Source organism: Artemia franciscana, unplaced genomic scaffold (assembly GCF_032884065.1).
Source record: "Artemia franciscana unplaced genomic scaffold, ASM3288406v1 PGA_scaffold_32, whole genome shotgun sequence".
Classification (NCBI taxonomy): domain Eukaryota; kingdom Metazoa; phylum Arthropoda; class Branchiopoda; order Anostraca; family Artemiidae; genus Artemia; species Artemia franciscana.
The window spans coordinates 1444513-1463589 of record NW_027062665.1 but is presented as its reverse complement, the minus strand read 5'-3'; the positions used below and the strand labels follow the sequence as shown (position 1 = coordinate 1463589).

General features: G+C 34.1%; 1 protein-coding gene across 1 annotated transcript in view; it reads left to right on the top strand.

Moving 5' to 3' along the window:
* LOC136041629 (uncharacterized) overlaps nucleotides 1-11561 on the top strand; it is a 176567-nt gene extending 165006 nt beyond the window's left edge. The window contains exon 6 of the mRNA XM_065726326.1: nucleotides 11490-11561. Within this exon, the coding sequence (XP_065582398.1) occupies nucleotides 11490-11518 (29 nt within the window). The 3' untranslated portion in view covers nucleotides 11519-11561. The remainder of the gene's footprint in view (nucleotides 1-11489) is intronic.
* The last annotated feature ends 7516 nt before the right edge of the window (nucleotides 11562-19077 follow it).

Genomic DNA, 19077 nt, shown 5'->3' with positions numbered 1-19077 from the left:
TCACGCGCTGAAATGTGCTTAAAAAAGCATTGCTCCTCTTTGGCGTGTTCGTAAAAAGTCTCAGCTAGAAGATTGGTCGAAAAATAGAGATCTAGTAAATACATGTAATTCAGCCAATCTATGGATTTCTATTTGGAACGACTATGGTTGCCCGAGAGATGGCTTAGTAAATGACTTGAGGCTCCATACGAAGCAAAAATTTAATAAGGAACTGAAAAACCGTAAGGTAATTCTGATCCAGAAAAATTTAATCCGTATTACTGAAGACCCCTCCAAACTCTGGATGCACAGCAAGCCTATCAAAGCCCAGAGTGCTAGTGTGCCCTAAAAAAGTGGGTTGAATATTTTGCAAGGGAGTTCAGTACTCCCAACAAAAAAATAGAGGAGTTTTTTGAAAAACAGCTTGACCTTGTACTTTCAAATAAGAATAAATATTTCCTGGATGTGTCACCAAGTGTTGTTCACTCTTTGATTCCAAAATTAAAGAAAAAATCTTCTTCTGGTGTTGATTCTGTTTCAGCAAGGCACCTGTTAATTGCAGGTTCTTTAATTGAGCAGCATTTAGCACTACTGTTTCAGATGATCCTTGTTTGTGGTTTAGTCCCTTTGCAATTTTGTGTCGGACAAATAAGTCTCATCCTTAAAAAGGGCAAAAAGACGCTTCTCTGTGCAGTTCTTGTCGCCCCATTACCATCTCACGCGCTACTTTCAATCTCTTTGAGTCTTTTTGACAAAACATATTGAGTTCCACCCCTCCTCGTCAGTTTGGGTACCAGCGAGGTTTAGGTAGAGAGCATGCTCTCTTTCTACTAATAAACGTGCTGAAGGATATTCAAGAAAGAGGTGATTTCCTGGTATGTGCACTCGATGTTGCAAGGACTTTTGACTCGTGTATATTTTCGCAGGTTTTGCTTGGGGTCCTTTCGAAAGGTACTGATGCTGCGTTAATCACTTGTTTAAGATACATGTATAGAAATCTGAAGACTGGAATCAAAGATAGTATTCAACTATTTTCAATTCTGAAAGGTGTACGCCAAGGAGCCCTGACTTCTTCAGTTTTGTGCAATAATTGTGTTACCGGTGCTCAGGATAAGCTGAACTGTGCTTTTATCTTCAAAGGAGTTGATCTTTCGTTGGTTACATTTGCAGATGACCTACTAAACCTTTCCTGCACTTTTCAAGGATACTCCTCAACCTTTGAGTTTCTCCAAGAAGAGTATGAACACACTGGTTTCATCTTTAACAGTTGTTCTACCATTCAACCATAAAGGGAATAGAAATTCAATAAGTCTATCCGGCTCTGAGGTTTCTTTTGCTAACAGCCTTACTTACCTGGGCATGCCTATTGGAGCAAACCTTAAAGAAACTGTAAACCTAGCAATTAAAAATTAGGCAAGTAAGATCCGGACTGTGTATACCTCCCTGGATTCAAGCATTTCGTATCTAAGCAGAGGTCACCGTTCCCACTTATATAATAGCCTAACAGTCCCTCACTTACTTGCCTTTGCTCCTGTTTGGTCTTTCCTTAATTGTGGCAAAAAAAAGCAAGTTCATCTCCTTTACATTTAATTTGCAAAATATTTAGTGGAACTTCCAACCTCGACAAGTAACTCTTTTCTGCAAAGAAAGTGTCATTTGGTAAACCCAGCTGAAGTTATTGAGAAGCGTATTTGTGATTTCACTACCGAATCCCAGAGGACTTCCCATCTTTGGTCATTCCTATTTGTCCCTTGTTTGTAGTTGTCAAAGTGTGTTTTTATTTCTGTTTTCTCTTCTTTTTTTCTTGATTACTCTGTCTTTTTCTGGGCTTTCTGCCCAGGTTACCTGGGTAGAGAAATTAAAGTGCCGAAACCCTATAGGCAAGTGTGTATTCTCCTGATGGGCCCTTGTGTAGGGTTGTTGCCTATGAATTATTTGTCTTTACAGTTTTATGTTGTTTGGTAAATGACGACTTATACTTATTGACAACACGACTGTCTGTCCATAGATTATTCTTTATGGTTGATTGTGTATGGCTATGCTGTTTGACCTATGTGATTGTATGGATGAGTAGGGTTAAGGCCTCGTTCAAGTGCTGATCTATATTAATCACTAATGTAGGAAAACAGTCTTCCTTTTCTCCTTCTGTCTTTTTTTTAAATGTGTTTGTGCTGCTGCATTAGTGATTTCTCTTTTCATTATATATATATATATATATATATATATATATATATATCTATATATATAAAAATAAGTTGTCTGTGTGTGGATCAGGTGACGTCATGTTTGTCCGCATATGACGCCTGAATTATTTCACACTAATACAAAAGAAGAAAAAAACTAAAAAAGGTAAAAACTACAAAAAAAACTAAAAAGAAAAAAAAACTAAAAAAGTTAAAAAACTAAAAAAAACTAAAAAAAGGTAAAAATCTAATAACTAAAAAAAAACTGAAAAAAATAAAAAAAGGCAAAAACTACAAAAAAAATAAAAACTAATAAAAAAACTAAAAAAGCTAAAAAACTAAAAAAACTAAAAAAAACTAAAAAAAGGTAAAAAACAAAAAAAAACTAAAAACTAAAAAAGAAAAAAACTAAAAAAAGGAAAAAACTGAAAAATAAAAGAGAAAAAGAAAACTAAAAAAATATGAATAAATATATATAAAAATAAGTTGTTTGTGGGTTATGTCTGTCTGTCTGTCTGTCGAGTGACGTCGTGTTTGTCCGCATATGACGTCTGAATTATTTCACACTAATACAAAAGAAGAAAAAAACTAAAAAAGGTAAAAACTACAAAAAAAACTAAAAAGAAAAAAAACTAAAAAAGCTAAAAAACTAAAAAAAACTAAAAAAAGGTAAAAAACTAAAAACTAAAAAAACTGAAAAAACTAAAAAAAGGCAAAAACTAAAAAAAAACTAAAAACTAATAAAAAAACTAAAAAAGCTAAAAAACTAAAAAAACTAAAAAAACCAAAAAAGGTAAAAAACAAAAAAAAACTAAAAACTAAAAAAGAAAAAACTAAAAAAAAGGAAAAAACTGAAAAATAAGAGAAAAAGAAAACTAAAAAAATATTAATAAATATAAAAAATATAAATATAAATATAATATAAATTAGCAATCAACAAAGCACCGAGACACAAATGACGACCGGGACACAGGGAGTATAAATGACGACCAGGACATAAGTAAAAAAAAAAAACTAAAAAAACTAAAAAAATGGTAAAAACTACAAAAAAACTAAAAACTAATAAAAAAACTAAAAAATCTAAAAATCTAAATAAACTAAAAAAGAAAAAAAGAAAAAAGGAAAAAAATAAAGGAGAAAAACAAAACTAAAAAACGAATGTATATACAGACCGGGACACCGGGATACAAATGACGACCGGGACACAGGGAATATAAATGACGACCGGGACACAGGGACACAACTACAATGGGGACGCCGGGGGGCACAGGGGGATATAAATGACGACCGGGACACCGGGACACAAGGAATATAAATGACGCCCGGGACACTCAAAGAGAAATCACAGACTGGAACACCGGGACACAAATGACGACCGGCACACAGGGAATATAAATGACGACCGGGACACAGGGACATAACTACAAAGGGGACGCCGGGGTGCACAGGGGGATATATAAATGACGATGGCGACTCAGGGAATGGTCGATTAGCAATCACCATCAACAAAGCTCAAGAGCAATCATTAGAATCATGAGGTATAGATCTGAATACGGATTGTTTTCCCATGGACCATTATATGTTGCATGTTCAAGAGTCGGTAAACCTGACAATCTATTTATATGCACAGACAATGGGACAGCAAAGAATGTTGTATATTCGCAAGTTTTACGTAGTTAAAAACATATATATATATATATATATATATATATATATATATATATATATATATATATATATATATATATATATATATATATATATATATATATATATATATATATATATATATATATATATATATATATATATATATATATATATATATATATATATATATATATATATCTATATTCACAGGTGGGACATAGGGACACAACTACAATGGCGCGTAACTAATATGGCGCGTAACGACTTACGCGCGCGGGGGGGCTTGGGGGGGGCGCGAAGCGCCCCCTCCAACTAGGTGTTGGGGTGGCGCGAAGCGCCACCCCAACAGCTAATATATATATATATATATATATATATATATATACATATATATATATATATATATATATATATATATATATATATATATATATATATATATATATACAGACTAGCTGTTGGGGTGGCGCTTCGCGCCACCCCCAACACCTAGTGGGTGGGGGTACTTCGCGCCCCCCAAGCCACCCGCGCGCGTAAGTCGTTACGCGCCATTGTAGTTGTGTCCCTGTGTACCACCTATGAATATAGATAGATTTATATATGTGTTTTTAACTACGTAAAACTTGCGAATATACAACATTCTTGGCTTCCCCATTGTCTGTGGATATACAAGGCCTTATGTACTTATGACGTCATATGCAAACGCCCTTTTTAAAAACAAACAAACATGCATACACACAACTCGTTTTTATATAGATAGATAGATAGATAGATACAATACAAATTAACTGCGTAAAACTTGCGAATATACAACATTCTTCGCTGTCCAATTGTCGCTGCATATAAATAGATTGTCAGGTTTACCGACCCTCGAACATGCAACGTACAATTGTCTATGGGAAAAACAATCAGTATTAAGATCTATACCACATTTTTCTAATGATTGACCTTGAGCTTTGTTGATGGTGATTGCAAATGCTAATCGAATTGGGAATTGCAATCTTTTAAATTGAAAAGGCAGATCCGTTGGAATCATGGAAATGCGAGGAATAAGAACAGCCTCACCCTCAAAAGGCCCTGTCAAGATTGTGGCATATATTACGTTTTCTATTGTTTTGTTTTTATATGGCGAGTTGCGTGCCATTGCAAAGCTTTGGTGGGTTGATATTTCTTAACAGTATTATTGGTACGCCTATCTTTAGTTGTAGCACGTGTGGTGGAAACCCTGAAAGATCCACGGAATTTAAAAATTCAGATGGATAATTATCCGCCTCATTTGGTTCCAAAACTGTGTCGACTGACTTGTAAACGACTGCCTGGTCTCAAATCTTGGTTAAAACAATATTGTTGATTTCGTGGACGTCTATATTTTTGGGTGCAAGAATTGCTCTTTCACTTAGCCATTTATTATTTTTATAATTGTTTAGAATATTCGGAAATACTTTTTCAATCGATTCATTTTTGGACGTCACTAAATTACAGAATTCAGCAGGTAGTTGTATACGTCCTTAAATTGAGTCTACTGGGAGCTTTCCGTTTCTAATTGCCATCAATTGATCTGAAAATGTTTGACCAGAGTCACCGTTTTGCAATCGGACACGCATATTTGTAGTTAATTTTAATGTTTTTACATGTGCCCATAAATTAGAATTTTTCAAGCAAGCATTCATTTCGTCTGCAGGGGCTGATCTAGGTATTATACGTAATGTCTGCCTGAAATCTCCCGTAATGCCAGAATCAGTTTTATCACAAACGTTTTACCAGTACCTCCTGGCGCATCCAAAAAGAAAATTTCTCCCACGTTGTTATCGACACAATGCATTATCGTATCATAAATGTCTTTTTGTTCCGACGTTAACTTGGGAATGTTATTTTGTACATACGACAATAGATCACTCGTACTGTAACTTTGTTCAAGATTCAATTCTACACATGTCGAAACAGCAGCGGTACGATTAGGTGAAGGAATTCCCAAATCCTGAAGAGTTTTGTTTGCCATACATACGCACAAATCTTCTATAATAACTAAAGTGTAGTTATAAATTTCTGATGTAAAATAAAAAGTCATATCGGACGTCTCTAACCGTTTTCGAAGGAGTATATCTTCGGACATTTTCGATTTATATTTTCCCCATAACTCTGTAGGAGCTGAAGGAGAGCAAGTTGTTAGAATGATTCCAAACAATGCACGAATTTGACTTGGAGTTGACGTTTCGCAATTGACGTTCGAATTCAGAGCTTGGCATGCACTACGGTAAGTGTCATGTATAGTACCGTTTACACTTCTCAAATACTCAAAGGACATCGGACCGGGTACATTCACCAAAAGCAGGCGTAGAAAGAAGCATTCATGTTGATTGGGGTGAACGGTGTAGAGTCTTCCTATCGTGGTGTCTTTGAAGATGGTAGGTTGGCCGTCGACTGACTTACCCTGTTTTCGACGTTCAAATACTTTATTTTTAGTATTCCACGTATAATACGAAGGCACTTCAGTATACAGCAGTTTTTTTTTGCAAAAGAATCATTTTTGCATAACGAAAAGAAAACAGTTAACTTTGTATCCGGTGGATTCAGGGCTCTTTGTTGCACGTAGGATTCCGAAAAATAAACACGTTGACCATTCTGTAAATGCACCGCTAAGTGAACAGCAACTGGACTACGTTCATGTATCGGAAATGAAAGAATTCGCCAAACAGCTTCATTACTGCTTATGTATCTTCCAGCCTGATATTGTACGATTTCGTCGATATCTTTAATTTCGGACTGCAAGCCAAAAACTGCCATGTCACTGCCTTTGTTGACGTATTTACATATGTATTTGATTGCCTTTACGGAGTTATAGTATTCAACGTTTATGTGTGCATTAAACGTTTTTGATAATAATGGGGAATATGGAACAACCCACTGGTTACCTACTTCGATGGTGGTACCGTTACGCTTCTTTATTATTGCTGTTTTACCGCCATCTTCGGTAGATCTTCTTCTATATTGTGGGTAACCATCATTGCCAGTAATTGTGTTGGGTACTAAAAGTCGAAGATATTGCTTTGTGCACCTTCCTTTGGACATGCATGGTGAATTTTCGTTCAGTGCACCGCAAGGTCCATGTATCATATTTTTTACAACAATATCATATAACCCCTTATCGATATTTTCATCAGGTATTTCAGCGGAAATCACATCATCAATTTCGTTAGAAGTAATTTTATAATGTAGCCAGATTAGTATATGTGCGTGTGGCAATCCTCGTTTTTGCCATTCCACTGAGTACATCCAGCATCGCACTGACCCAGGTTGCTCTTGTGATTCCTCGGCACGCTTTCTTTTGGTGATTTCTCTTTGAGACGCAAGTTTAATTTCACGCTGTTGTTGTGATTCCTCGGCACGCTTTCTTTTCTTACTTTCTCTATCAGCCGCAAGCCTGTTTTCTTGCTGTTCTTGTGATTCCTCGGCAAGCCTTCTTTTTTCACTTTCTCTTGTAGCAGCAAGTCTGGTTTCGCGTTGCTCTGGTAGCTCCTCGCACGCTTTCTGTTCTTACTTTCTCTATCAGCCGCAAGCCTGTTTTCTTACTGCTCTTGTGATTCCTCGGCACACTTTCTTTTCTTACTTTCTCTATCAGCAGCAAGTTTTTTGGCATAGACTCTTTGAGCAGCTTCCTTGGCTGTTGCCATTGTAGGTTCTTCAGTCATTTTACAATTAAACATTTTTCCGTGAACGAATGTCTTAAATACCTTTAATGACGTCATCGTCATAACAAACATGACGAAAACTAACTTCATGACCACATGACATGATGACATGACGTCACTCGACAGACACACAGACAACTTATTTTTAAATATATAGATACGTCAGTTGATAAACATGACGTCAGTCGACACACAAACATGACGTCAGTAGACAGACACACAGACAAACAACTTATTTTTGTGTATATATATATATATATATATATATATATATATATATATATATATATATATATATATATATATATATATATATATATATATATACTATGATCATGTGGATTGTCAAAAGGGTGACAGAGTAATATCACAATAACGCCTTACATTATTTAGTTAGACCTTTCAGGGTAAGTTGTGGTGGGTTTTGAACTAGCCAGTCGACACTATGTGGACACTTTTAACAATACTTCTATGGCTACTGTAACTGATGCCACTAAGGGCATTAAGTTGAAACTATTAAGGAACATTTAGGAGGAGTTGAATTAAACAAAAAAGTTATATGCATGCAGGTATTAAAAGAGCAATATCATAAGCATAAGAGTAAGAGAAAAGCATAAGGTATTAAAAGAGCAATATCAATAAATAAGCAGCGCTGCTCAATCATAGCTGGACATATCTTTGATATTGTAAAGGAGCTAATTTTATTCGGTATTAAAAGCTCCACTGCCCTTTCTAAGAGTCAGAAGTTATTGGAGGGAATTTAGCCCTCCTCTTTATCTCATAATTTCCAAAAACTTCCAATTAAAATATTAAGACAGTAATTTTGCTCAGCCTAGCTAAACGGTCTAGCAACTATATTTCTATGGTTGTCAAACAAATACAAAGTAGAGATAATAGGGAAAATCTTTTCAAGACAGTGGAAATTATTTCTGTTGATATTTCGGCCCTATGTCCAAGGGCCGTCTTCAGCACAATACAAGAATAAGATTAACAATACAGTTAAAAACCTTAGTCCCTATTATTAAGGACAAAAAACAGAAACGACATATTATTTCTTCAGAGAGAAAATCGTTGGAAACTTTTTTGCTGGAAAACCTGTCCACCGTTGATTTTGGTCAAGTTGTTAGATTAGAAAGGAATTTGTTTAGCCACAATTTTCGCTTGTCCGAGGAACGCCTCTATAAAAAATTGAAAGGCTTACGAAATGAATCTTCGATGAGAAACCGTATTTATTCTCCAAGATTCACTCCTGGACCTGCTATCGTTAACCTCTCTTCTAAAACATTGGAGCCCCAGGAAATCGAAACACTAGAAAAAGGTCCAAAATTTTCTTTTCTACCGAAACAGGTTCCTGCGGCAGATATAGTTTCCTCTCTAGAGTCCGCTTTGCATAAACACTATCCTTCTGTCTCTAACCCGGATGAAGTTAGATCTGGTCTTATAAATATCCTCTATAACAGCCAAAAAAAGTTTAAGCCTCCTACCAATTCCACACCGGAAAAATTGCATGACATAAAAATACTGTCTAATCTCCGAAAAGATCCTTCTATTATCATAAATAAAGCAGACAAAAGCAATTCACTTGTTGTCATGAATACTACAGACTATGACAACAAAATTCTTTCGCATATAAATGACACAATTACATATAAAACAATAACTCATGATACTACTGATCAGTACACTAATAATATTATAAATGAATTAAGGCAGCTAAAACAAAATGGTAAAATCACCCCACAACTATACAATAAATTTTTTCCCCGTGGTAGTTTCTGTCCTAAACTCTACGGTTTACCAAAAATAAATAAACAGGGTATTCCCTTAAGACCTATCGTAGCTTGTACTAAAGCCCCCGCTGCCAATATTGGAAAATGGCTTTGCACAGCTTTCAAACCTTTATTGTATTCCCAAAATTCTTATATTCGTAACTCGGCAGATTTAGTTAAAAAACTTAGTAACACAAGTATTTCAGAAAACACAATAGTTAGTAGTTTTGACATTGTTTCCATGTATACAAATATAGATATAACTATTTCAGAGGAATTATTAAAAAATAAAATAGAATAAAATTACCACTTGATCGAGACTTCAGCGACAGGAATTGATTGTGAAGTTTTAATGACTCTTGTTAAAATTTGTAATAAGTTTTCTATGTATTTTTAATTTCGCGATTCCTTTTATCAGCAAAAAAATGGGTTACCCATAGGGGCACCTTTATCCGGGTTACTAGCAAATATTTACGTCGAGAATCTTGAGAATTGGGCATTGAACTCTTATTTTTTTAAACACGTCTATTGGGGTCGTTATATGGATGACGTAATTTCACTTTGGAATTATGGAGAAGCTGAGCTTCGGGGCTTCTTAGATCATCTTAACACTTATGACCGAAATTTGCAGTTCACCCTAGAAGTTGAAATTGATGATAAACTACCATTTTTAGATGTATTAATTATTCGTAATGTTGATAAACTGGCTTTTACTATACATCGAAAGCCAACACAAAACAATAGATATCTTCACTTTAATTCAAATCACCCCCTACAAGTTAAAAGAGCAGTTGTAACTTCCGTCATTGATCGTGCCCTGAATATTTGCTCCAATTCACATATAAATGCAGAAATTAACTTTATCAGATATATTCTTTTTGGTAATGGATACCCCATTCCTTTTGTCAATAAAATAATTAACCGTAGAATAAAAAGACATTCTTGTAAAATCGAAGAAGATACTTCACAATGTGATGCTACTGATAAGCCCTCAAATATTGTCTATCTTCCGTATATCCCAAAGATCACAACAAAATTAAAAATATTTGCACAAAAAATAATCTGTACGTAGTTTTTACTAATAATTTTAAAATCATCAATTTCTTAAATTCGGGTAAAGATAAGACCCCAGTTACTCGCCAAAGAGGGGTCTATCAAATACCTTGTGATTGTGGAAAATACTATGTCGGCAGGACCCATCAGAATCTAGACAAACGGTTACAACAGCATAAAAATGACATAGACAAGGCCTTAATTTCAAATAGTTCCAACAACTCCTTTGATTTCGCTTTAGGTTGGCATATATTTAATAATCCGTCCCACATGATACTTTTTGAAAACTCTTCACTCATCAGTAATGATTTGGGAATAAAACAGGTGGTTCGAGAATCAATCAAAATTAGTCTCAAAATAAATAATAATATTTCTTTGAACAGGGACTTAGGGGAATACTCACTAAATTCTTTATACTCAAAATTAATTAAAAACGATCTAACAAAATATTTTACTAAACCGATTTATAATAGTACTGAACCAACTACGAAAAGGCCTTTGAAACAGGCTGCTAAACAAGCAAGATTAGCTTTAAGAAATTACATCTAATCATTTTATTCTCTGTAGTTTGAATGAGCTTATATTCTCATTTCATTCTTTTTTGCCAGTCCTGGTTGAACTTCGTTGAAGTAAGGATGCTAGGGCTCTTTTTCAAAAAAAAAAAAGTTCTAAAAAGTGTTTTTAATTATTCAGTTTTAATCCTCACAATTTGATGTAAGTTCATTTATATATGTATAGTTTCTCTCTTATTCTTGTATTGTGCTGAAGACGGCCCTTGGACATAGGGCCGAAATATCTACAGAAATAATTTCCACTGTCTTGAAAAGATTTTCCCTATTATCTCTACTTTGTATTTGTTTGTTATGGAAAGGCAGTGTGGTCTTCGTCGCTATTTTCGTCTATGGTTGTGGGGTCGGTCAACCCCAAACAGTTATGCGATTTCTTCATTATGCTTAAAAATTAAATGTTGCTTTAAAATTAAATCAAAACACACTGTGTGTATGATAGTTGCCAATAAGACAACTCAGCAATATCCCAAGAGAAACTGAGTGTATTAGGTTCAAAGTATTATTCAAAATTTTACGTTTGAACTTTTCATGTTCAACTTTTTTAAGTGTATCCAAGCTGTCAATTTTTTGGGAATGATAGTGTATGTTGTTTTTCAGGTCAACTAGTTTCTCCAGCACACAAATAGCAGCCCAAACTCTGAATCCTTAAAGAAATTACATTTAAAAAGGCAAGTTTTTTTTTTAACTAAGAGTCAGGACCGACATTAAAACTTCTCCAGCTTACAAATAGCAGCCCAAACTCTAAAACCTTAAAGACATTACATAAAAAAATAAGTCTTTTTTAACTGAAAGTAAGGAGCGACATTAAAACTTAAAACGAATAGAAATTATTCTGTATATGAAAGGGGCTATCCCCACCTCCCCCCCCCGCTCTTTACGCCAAAGTGTCAAACTTAAGCGTAAAGTGAAGGGCGTTGAGGAAGGGACAGACCCTTTCATATACGGAATAATTTCTGTTCGCTTTAAGTTTTAATGTTGCTCCTTACTTTCAGTTAAAAACTAGTTTTTTCATTTAATTTCTGAATGTTTTTTAATTAATGCAGGTTTTGATTTTGACTCACCGTACATGAATAATTAAAACGAACTTCGCTTATCAATTTTACTTTTTTTTTGGCTAAATGGCTTTCTCAAAGCCATTTCTCGTTCATTTTTTTGGTTACTTAGAAAAGCCACTAGAACTTTTAATTTTAGTTGCGAACGTTTTTATTAGTAATAACTATAAGTAAATTAAAAATTAAGTTACGTAATGAACTTCTATATTCGTATATTTTTATTACGTATGTAAGGGGGTTCGCCCCCTCGTCAATATTTCGCTCTATGCACTAAAATTTGAATTTTGTTCCAATTCTTAAAAATTGACCCCTAAATCACAAAGGCCGCTTAACTAGAATAAATTGCTCTTTTGGAATTACTGAAAATAACTTAGTAAAGAGCGTAAAGAGTGATGTATTGAGGAGGTGACAAACCCCGTCATATACGCAATAATTTCTGTTCGCTTTATCTTTTAATGTTACTCCTTACTTTCAGTCGAAGAAACTTGTTGTTTTTTTATTTAATTTCTGAACGTTTTTGAATTAATGCAGGTTTTGATTTTGCCTCACCATACATGAATAATTAAAACAAATTTGCAGATTAATTTAAAGTTTTTGGGTAAATGACTTTCTCAAAGTTTCGATCGGATGATTTTGAGAAAAAGGGGTGGGGAGGGGTCTAGTTGCCCTCCAATTTTGTGGTTACTTAAAAATACCACTAGAACTCTTGACTTTATTTACGAGCATTTTTCTTACTAATAAATTTACGTAACTTACAAATTAGCCTACCTAACGAACTTCTATATTTGTATATTTTATTATGTATATGATCGGGTTCGCCTCCTTGTCAATACCCCTTCATATACGTAATAATTTCTGTTCGTTTTAAGTTTTACTGTTGCTTTTTACTTTAAGTTAAAAAAAATCCAGCGCCCCCATCATGGAAATTCTCTTCCCCTTTGATAATTTCCTCCATGGAAAGATCCTCTTAAGTAACTTGCAGCCCTTCCTCCGGGGACTGTGGGGGATTAAGTCGTCATCAAAGACATAGTTATTAAATTTTTCGACTATGCTGAATAAAATGGCTATCTCAAAATTTTTATCCGGTAACTTTGAGAAAAAATGAGTGTGGGAGGGGGCTTAGTTGCTCTCTTTTTTGGGCACTTAGAAAGGGCAATAGAACTTTTAATTTCCGTTGAAATGAACCCTCTTGCCACATTTTAGGACCATTTGGTCGATGCAATCACCCCTGGGGAGAAAAACAATCGAACAAAGAACAAAAAAGCAAAAAACAGATAAACATCCATCCGTGATCTTTCTTCTGGTGAAAATACAAAATTCCACATTTTTGCAGATAGGAACTTGAAACTCGACAGTAGGGTTCTCTGATACGCTGAATCTGATGGTGTAATTTTCGTTAAGATTCTATGATATAAGATTCATTCTATTGTATAAGATTCTTTTAGGGGGTGTTTCCTCCCTTTTTTGAAAATAGGGCAAAATATTGCAGGCTCGTAACTTTTGATGGGTAAGACTAAACTTGATGACACTTATATATTTAATACAAAATGGACAGAAATTAATTAAACAAAAACTTTTTCCACAAAGTAAGTTTTTTAAGGAAAAGTAAAGAACTCCATTAAACCAAAATAAGCAAATATAGAATCAAATAACTTATCCAGGCGTTAAACTAGCATAAATAAGAATTAAGAAAAAATTAAAACCCAAAACAAACCGAAAATACAATAAATAAGCGAGACAGACTCAAAACGAGCAGAAATTATCATGAGTAGGGCTCTCAACCCCTATGCCTTCTCAGGGAACGAACATCATTTATACTTACTGAATTTTTTTTTAATGTTTTCACTTTTATAACTTTAATAAATTAAAAAAAAAAATTTTATGGAATGAATTTTAGCACATGTATATTAAACTAATAATGTGTATCCATTTTTTTCAGTAATGTGCAAATTATGTTCTATCCTTGAGAAGGGATAGGGGTTGTGAGCCCTACTCATGTTACTCCCTTTACTTAGAGGATGATGTCCACTCCCCCACATTTCCACTTTTTGTGACAGTAAATATAATAATGTAATCTCTATATTAGAAATAGACCAATTTTTTCTATTAATCTAAAGGGGACATTAAAACTTAGAGCAAACAGAAATTACATTTATGTGAGGGTGTTTCTAAACCCTTCAAAACTCATTTTTTATGCTAAAGTAGCTTGTTTTTCTAAATTTGTTGACATTTAATTTCTCCCATTAGAGCAATGTGATAAAAAGTAAACAACAGAAAAAAAATATGAAGGTACATTCATATGCAGCAAAAAAGTGGTATTTTCATTTGCTTTAAACAACATAATTTTTACCCCAAATTTTTCTTTAAGGGCCTAGTGTTTAAAAAAAACGCTAGTTAGTACCAGTTCGCTATATAAGTTGAACTTAAAATTTGTCTAGTAAAGCACTGGTCAACTTTTGCGAAAAGTAGGTGGCTGAGGAAGGTAGCAGCCCCCTTTATATAGAATAGTTTCTATTCCTTTCAGTGTCACAGTTGTTTCTCACTTTGGTATCAATTTTTCTTTTAATTTGATAGCACTAAAAGGCAAAAAATACACTGTATGTGTCCAAAGAACAGCGTCCACACTAACCACGCAGGTTTTGGAAATTTTGCCTCTTTTGTATTTGATTTGAATCTATAAATTTATTCAGCCAGAGTCCTGATAATTCTTAGACTTTTGTTTAGAGAATGAACTAATTTTTTATAGGTAGGTAGGTAGGTAATTTTATTCAAAAAACAATACAATAAACTTTCATTCATCAGCTAAAAAAAAAATAGGCCGCAATGGCCTGTAAGCATAGCTGACATCAAATACGATCTATTTCTTTAAAATATTTCACTTACATCAAAAAGAAAATAAATAAGATAAATAAACTACGAAAAAAAGAAAAAAAAAACACAAAAAAAAAAAAACTAATGGTCAATTTAACAAAATGGGGGGAGATGCCCTTCTCTCAATCTAAAATTCTCAACATTACTAATTGGTCAGAAGATGGGCCTTGAGGTGACGCTTTAGCTGAGGCAGACTCTCTGATTCCTTAATTTGCTGTGGGGATGGATTCCAGACGGACGGTCCCATGTATCTGATGACATGAGCCGACCGGGAAGTATTTCAAAACTCATGAACAAGATTATTTGAATTTCGCGTGTCATAATCATGATAGGAAGAACCCAAGCTAAAAAAATCATTAAAAATATCAGGCCCTAAATTATGTAGACACTGATATACTAAAATACCAATCTGCATGTCTCTGATTTTTCCAACATCCAAAATATCAAACTTCTTATATATAGAAACAGTGCTAGCGCTTCCACGATCAAAATTTCCTAGAATTCTAATTGCCTTATTCTGTTGCACTTGAACTCTCCAATAATTAAACTGAAAGTTACTAGCCCAGATTAAACAGCCATAATTTATATACGACGCTATTAAAGTATGGTATTTTCGTATAAAATACGAAAATAGTAAAAGTTCATATAAGTGTCAAAGTGGGGTCTTGAATTGTTTTTACGGCTTCTTTGAAGATTCAATCAAAGAAAAACCATGAGTGTATTCTTAAGGAATGCAGTGACTCATAAATATTTATTTTTTACTGACTTTCCTTGCAAGTAAACAAAGCAGGTTTTGAAAAGTTTGCCTCTTTTGTATCTACAGAATTAGGGAATAATTTGATTGGCTTGTGAAAGCACATCACAGAATTAAACCAGTGAAATTAAAGGACCCTTTCGAAGTAATATCTCTTTTTCTCTTTGATATCAGTTGAAGCTTAAGTTCTACAGCGTTCTACGTTCTAAAGGCGCACAACTGTAATTTATGGTCAAAGGGCGAGATATTTACATTATTGGATCCATTTCATTTGAATCTATAAATTCACTCAGCCAGAGTCATGATAATTCTTAGACTTTTGTTTATAGTATGAACAAATTTTTTTGTAAAATACGGAAATTTTACTATTTTTTCATGTTTTCTAACCTTTTCAGCGTATTTTTCGATCTAAAAAATGTATAGAAGATTTCAGAAATCTAATTTGGTGACTGATAAAGTTGATTGCTTTGTATTTAATGATAGAAAAGTTGCCGTCGTAAGTTGGAACATTAAGACTTAAGTACTGCAGAGAAACAACATACCAAAAACTTGCAGACAGAATATAAAGCTCAAGCGTCTTCGTTACAATAACTCTTTCTCTGATGTTTATGTGTAAATGGACTGTAAAGAAACCATAGCTGTGGGAATTTAGAAAAAGCACAGAATAACAGAAAGTTAATAACTATTTTGACTCAAAAACTTTTACTTCTTTTAGTTGGCTTAAAATCTCATATAAAAACAAATAGTCAGGTTTTAAGTTCTTTTTACTATCTAGAAGTTTGACATGTTTGATAATGCCCGAATATTAAGTAAAAAGAAATAACAGTGTTGGCTCACGAAAGTACACCGCAAAACTAAATAAACTGAACTTAAAAAACTAAATTACCATTACATTGCACTATATTACACTGCACTACCCTTAGAATAGAGGCAGTCAAAAAAGGTGCCTAAGAATTATCTTCAATGAGGATAAAGTGCCTTACATCTCCCTTCTTCGGAGAGCAAATCTAGTCACCCTTAATCAATAATTTTATTGACCCATATAAAACGACACGAAAGTGCCCATATGAAGTAAAGGAAAAAAAGAGAAGAGAGAAAAAAAAATCAGACTATGGCAAACAATACTAAATAAACGCACTGTAATACGGGTAGCTACGGTCTCGAGATGAAACAAATTCGGCACGTCGTTGGTCCACAGCTACAAATGGATCAGTAACACCATATGGTTACAAGACTTAGACTTAGAATATAATTAAAATATACCAACAAGACTTAGAATATACTTTGCATGCTTGTAATATAGCTTACGGATTGTCCACAAATCAGTCATGGTAAATAGCTCCCAAAGGAGAGCTATTTTTAAAGCTTTTTAATGGGAAAGGGGAGCAAAAATTTTCTTGCGTTTTGACCACAATGCCGTGTAGAGCCCTCGTACTACTTCTCATTTCCCTAGTGAACATTTATCCCCCCCCCCCCCCCGAACTCACCCCCAACGTTCTGTTTCAAGAAAAATCCCTCTTCTTGCCCCAATAAGAGTTTCCACTGAAAGTTATAGACGAACATTCGTCCCTCACATAGTTGAAAATTTAAATCAATAACTCCCTCCCCTTCTCACTAAATTCATTTCCCCTGTTTTAACTTAGCGAGTTTTTATCGTTTCACTTTTTATTGATTGCAATTTCATAATTTTGCACTGACACTTGCGAATTCGGCCCTTTTGGACTTGTGGCCTTTTGGAAAGTGGCCTTTTGGCCACTTTCTGAAATAAATATTATTTTATCTTACTACACTACATTAGCGATGACTCTTTTTCCTCTTAGATTGTATTTAATAGAAAAGGGAGAAGAAACCTAGCCAAAGTTAAATGTTTTCATTATGACAACTCTCTTCTCTGATGTTGATATATCAAAGTGTCGTGAAGAAATAGTAATTTCCCAAGCTGTAGGAAGTCAGTAATAGAATTTCTTCCAACCTATCTTGGAAAATTAAACGAGTCTGTTTAAACCTTTCAGAGCAAGGGAATATTACCAAAACTTGAAAATATGCTTCAAATCTATAATTAATCTTTTGATAGTTTTAATAGTCAATTAGAACAAAAAGATTAATAGTTTATTTTGAAACATTATTCGATATCTTAGTTAATAAGAACCAAATTATAATTGGTTAAGGAATTCATTATCAAGTAATGGTTGGCTAGCTAATCAAACAGTTCGTGGTAACGAACTGTAGTAAGGAGCGACCCGACTCAATAGTAACCAAAACTCCAAAAAATGGAATTTCTATACCAAGAGCTACATCAAAAGAATCGCACTTTAATACTGATTTTAAACAAATAAGTTTCATCAATTTTAGTTCTACCCATCAAAAGTTACGAGCCTGAGAAAATTTGCCTTATTTTAGAAAATAGGGGAAACATCCCCTAAAAGTTATAGAATCTTAACGAAAATCACACCATCAGATTCAGCGTATCCAAGAACCTTGTAGTAGAAGTTTCAAGCTCCTATCTACAAAAACGTGGAAATTTGTATTTTTTGCCAGAAGGCAGATCACGGATGTGTGTTTATTTGTTTGTTTGTTTTTTTTACCAGGGGTGATCGTATCGACCCAGTGGTACTAGAATGTTGCAAGAGGGCTCATTCTAACGGAAATGAAAAGTTCTAGTTCCCTTTTTAAGTGACGAAAAATTGGAAGGCACCTAGGCCCCCTCCCACTCTAATTATTTTTCCAAAGTCAACGGATCAAAATTCTGAGACAGCCATTCTATTCACCGTAGTCTAAAAATCTTATAACTATGTCTTTGGGGACGACTTACTCCCCCACGGTCCCCTTGGGAGGGGCTACAAGTTACAAACTTTGGCCAGTGCTTACATATAGTAATGGTTATTGGGAAGTGTACAGACATTTTCAGGGGGATTTTTGGTTGGGGGGAGGGGTTGAGAAGAGGGGGATATGTTGGGGGAACTTTCCATCGAGGAATTTGTCAAGGGGGAAGAAAATTTCCATGAAGGGAGCCCAGGATTTTCTAGCATTATTTAAAAAACACAATGAAAAATAAATACGAAAAAGTTTTTTCAACTGGAAGTAAGGAGCAGCATTAACACTTAAAACGAAGAGAAATTATTACGCATATGAGGGGCTCACTTCCTCTTAATAACTCGCTCTTTGCGCTAAAGTATTTTTAGTTATTTCAACTATTTATTCTACGGCTTTTGTGATTCAGGGGTCATTCTTAATGAATAAGGGACAAAATTTAAGCTTTAGTGTAAAGAGCGAGGTACTGAGGTGGGGGTAAACTCCTATATATATATATATATATATATATATATATATATATATATATATATATATATATATATATATATATATATATATATATATATATATATATATATATATATGTAATAAAAACATGACAATAAAAAAGTTTGTTACGTAAGCTAATTTATAAGTTACGTATACCTTTTACTAATAAAAACATTCGTAAAAAAAATAAAAGTTCTAGTTGCCT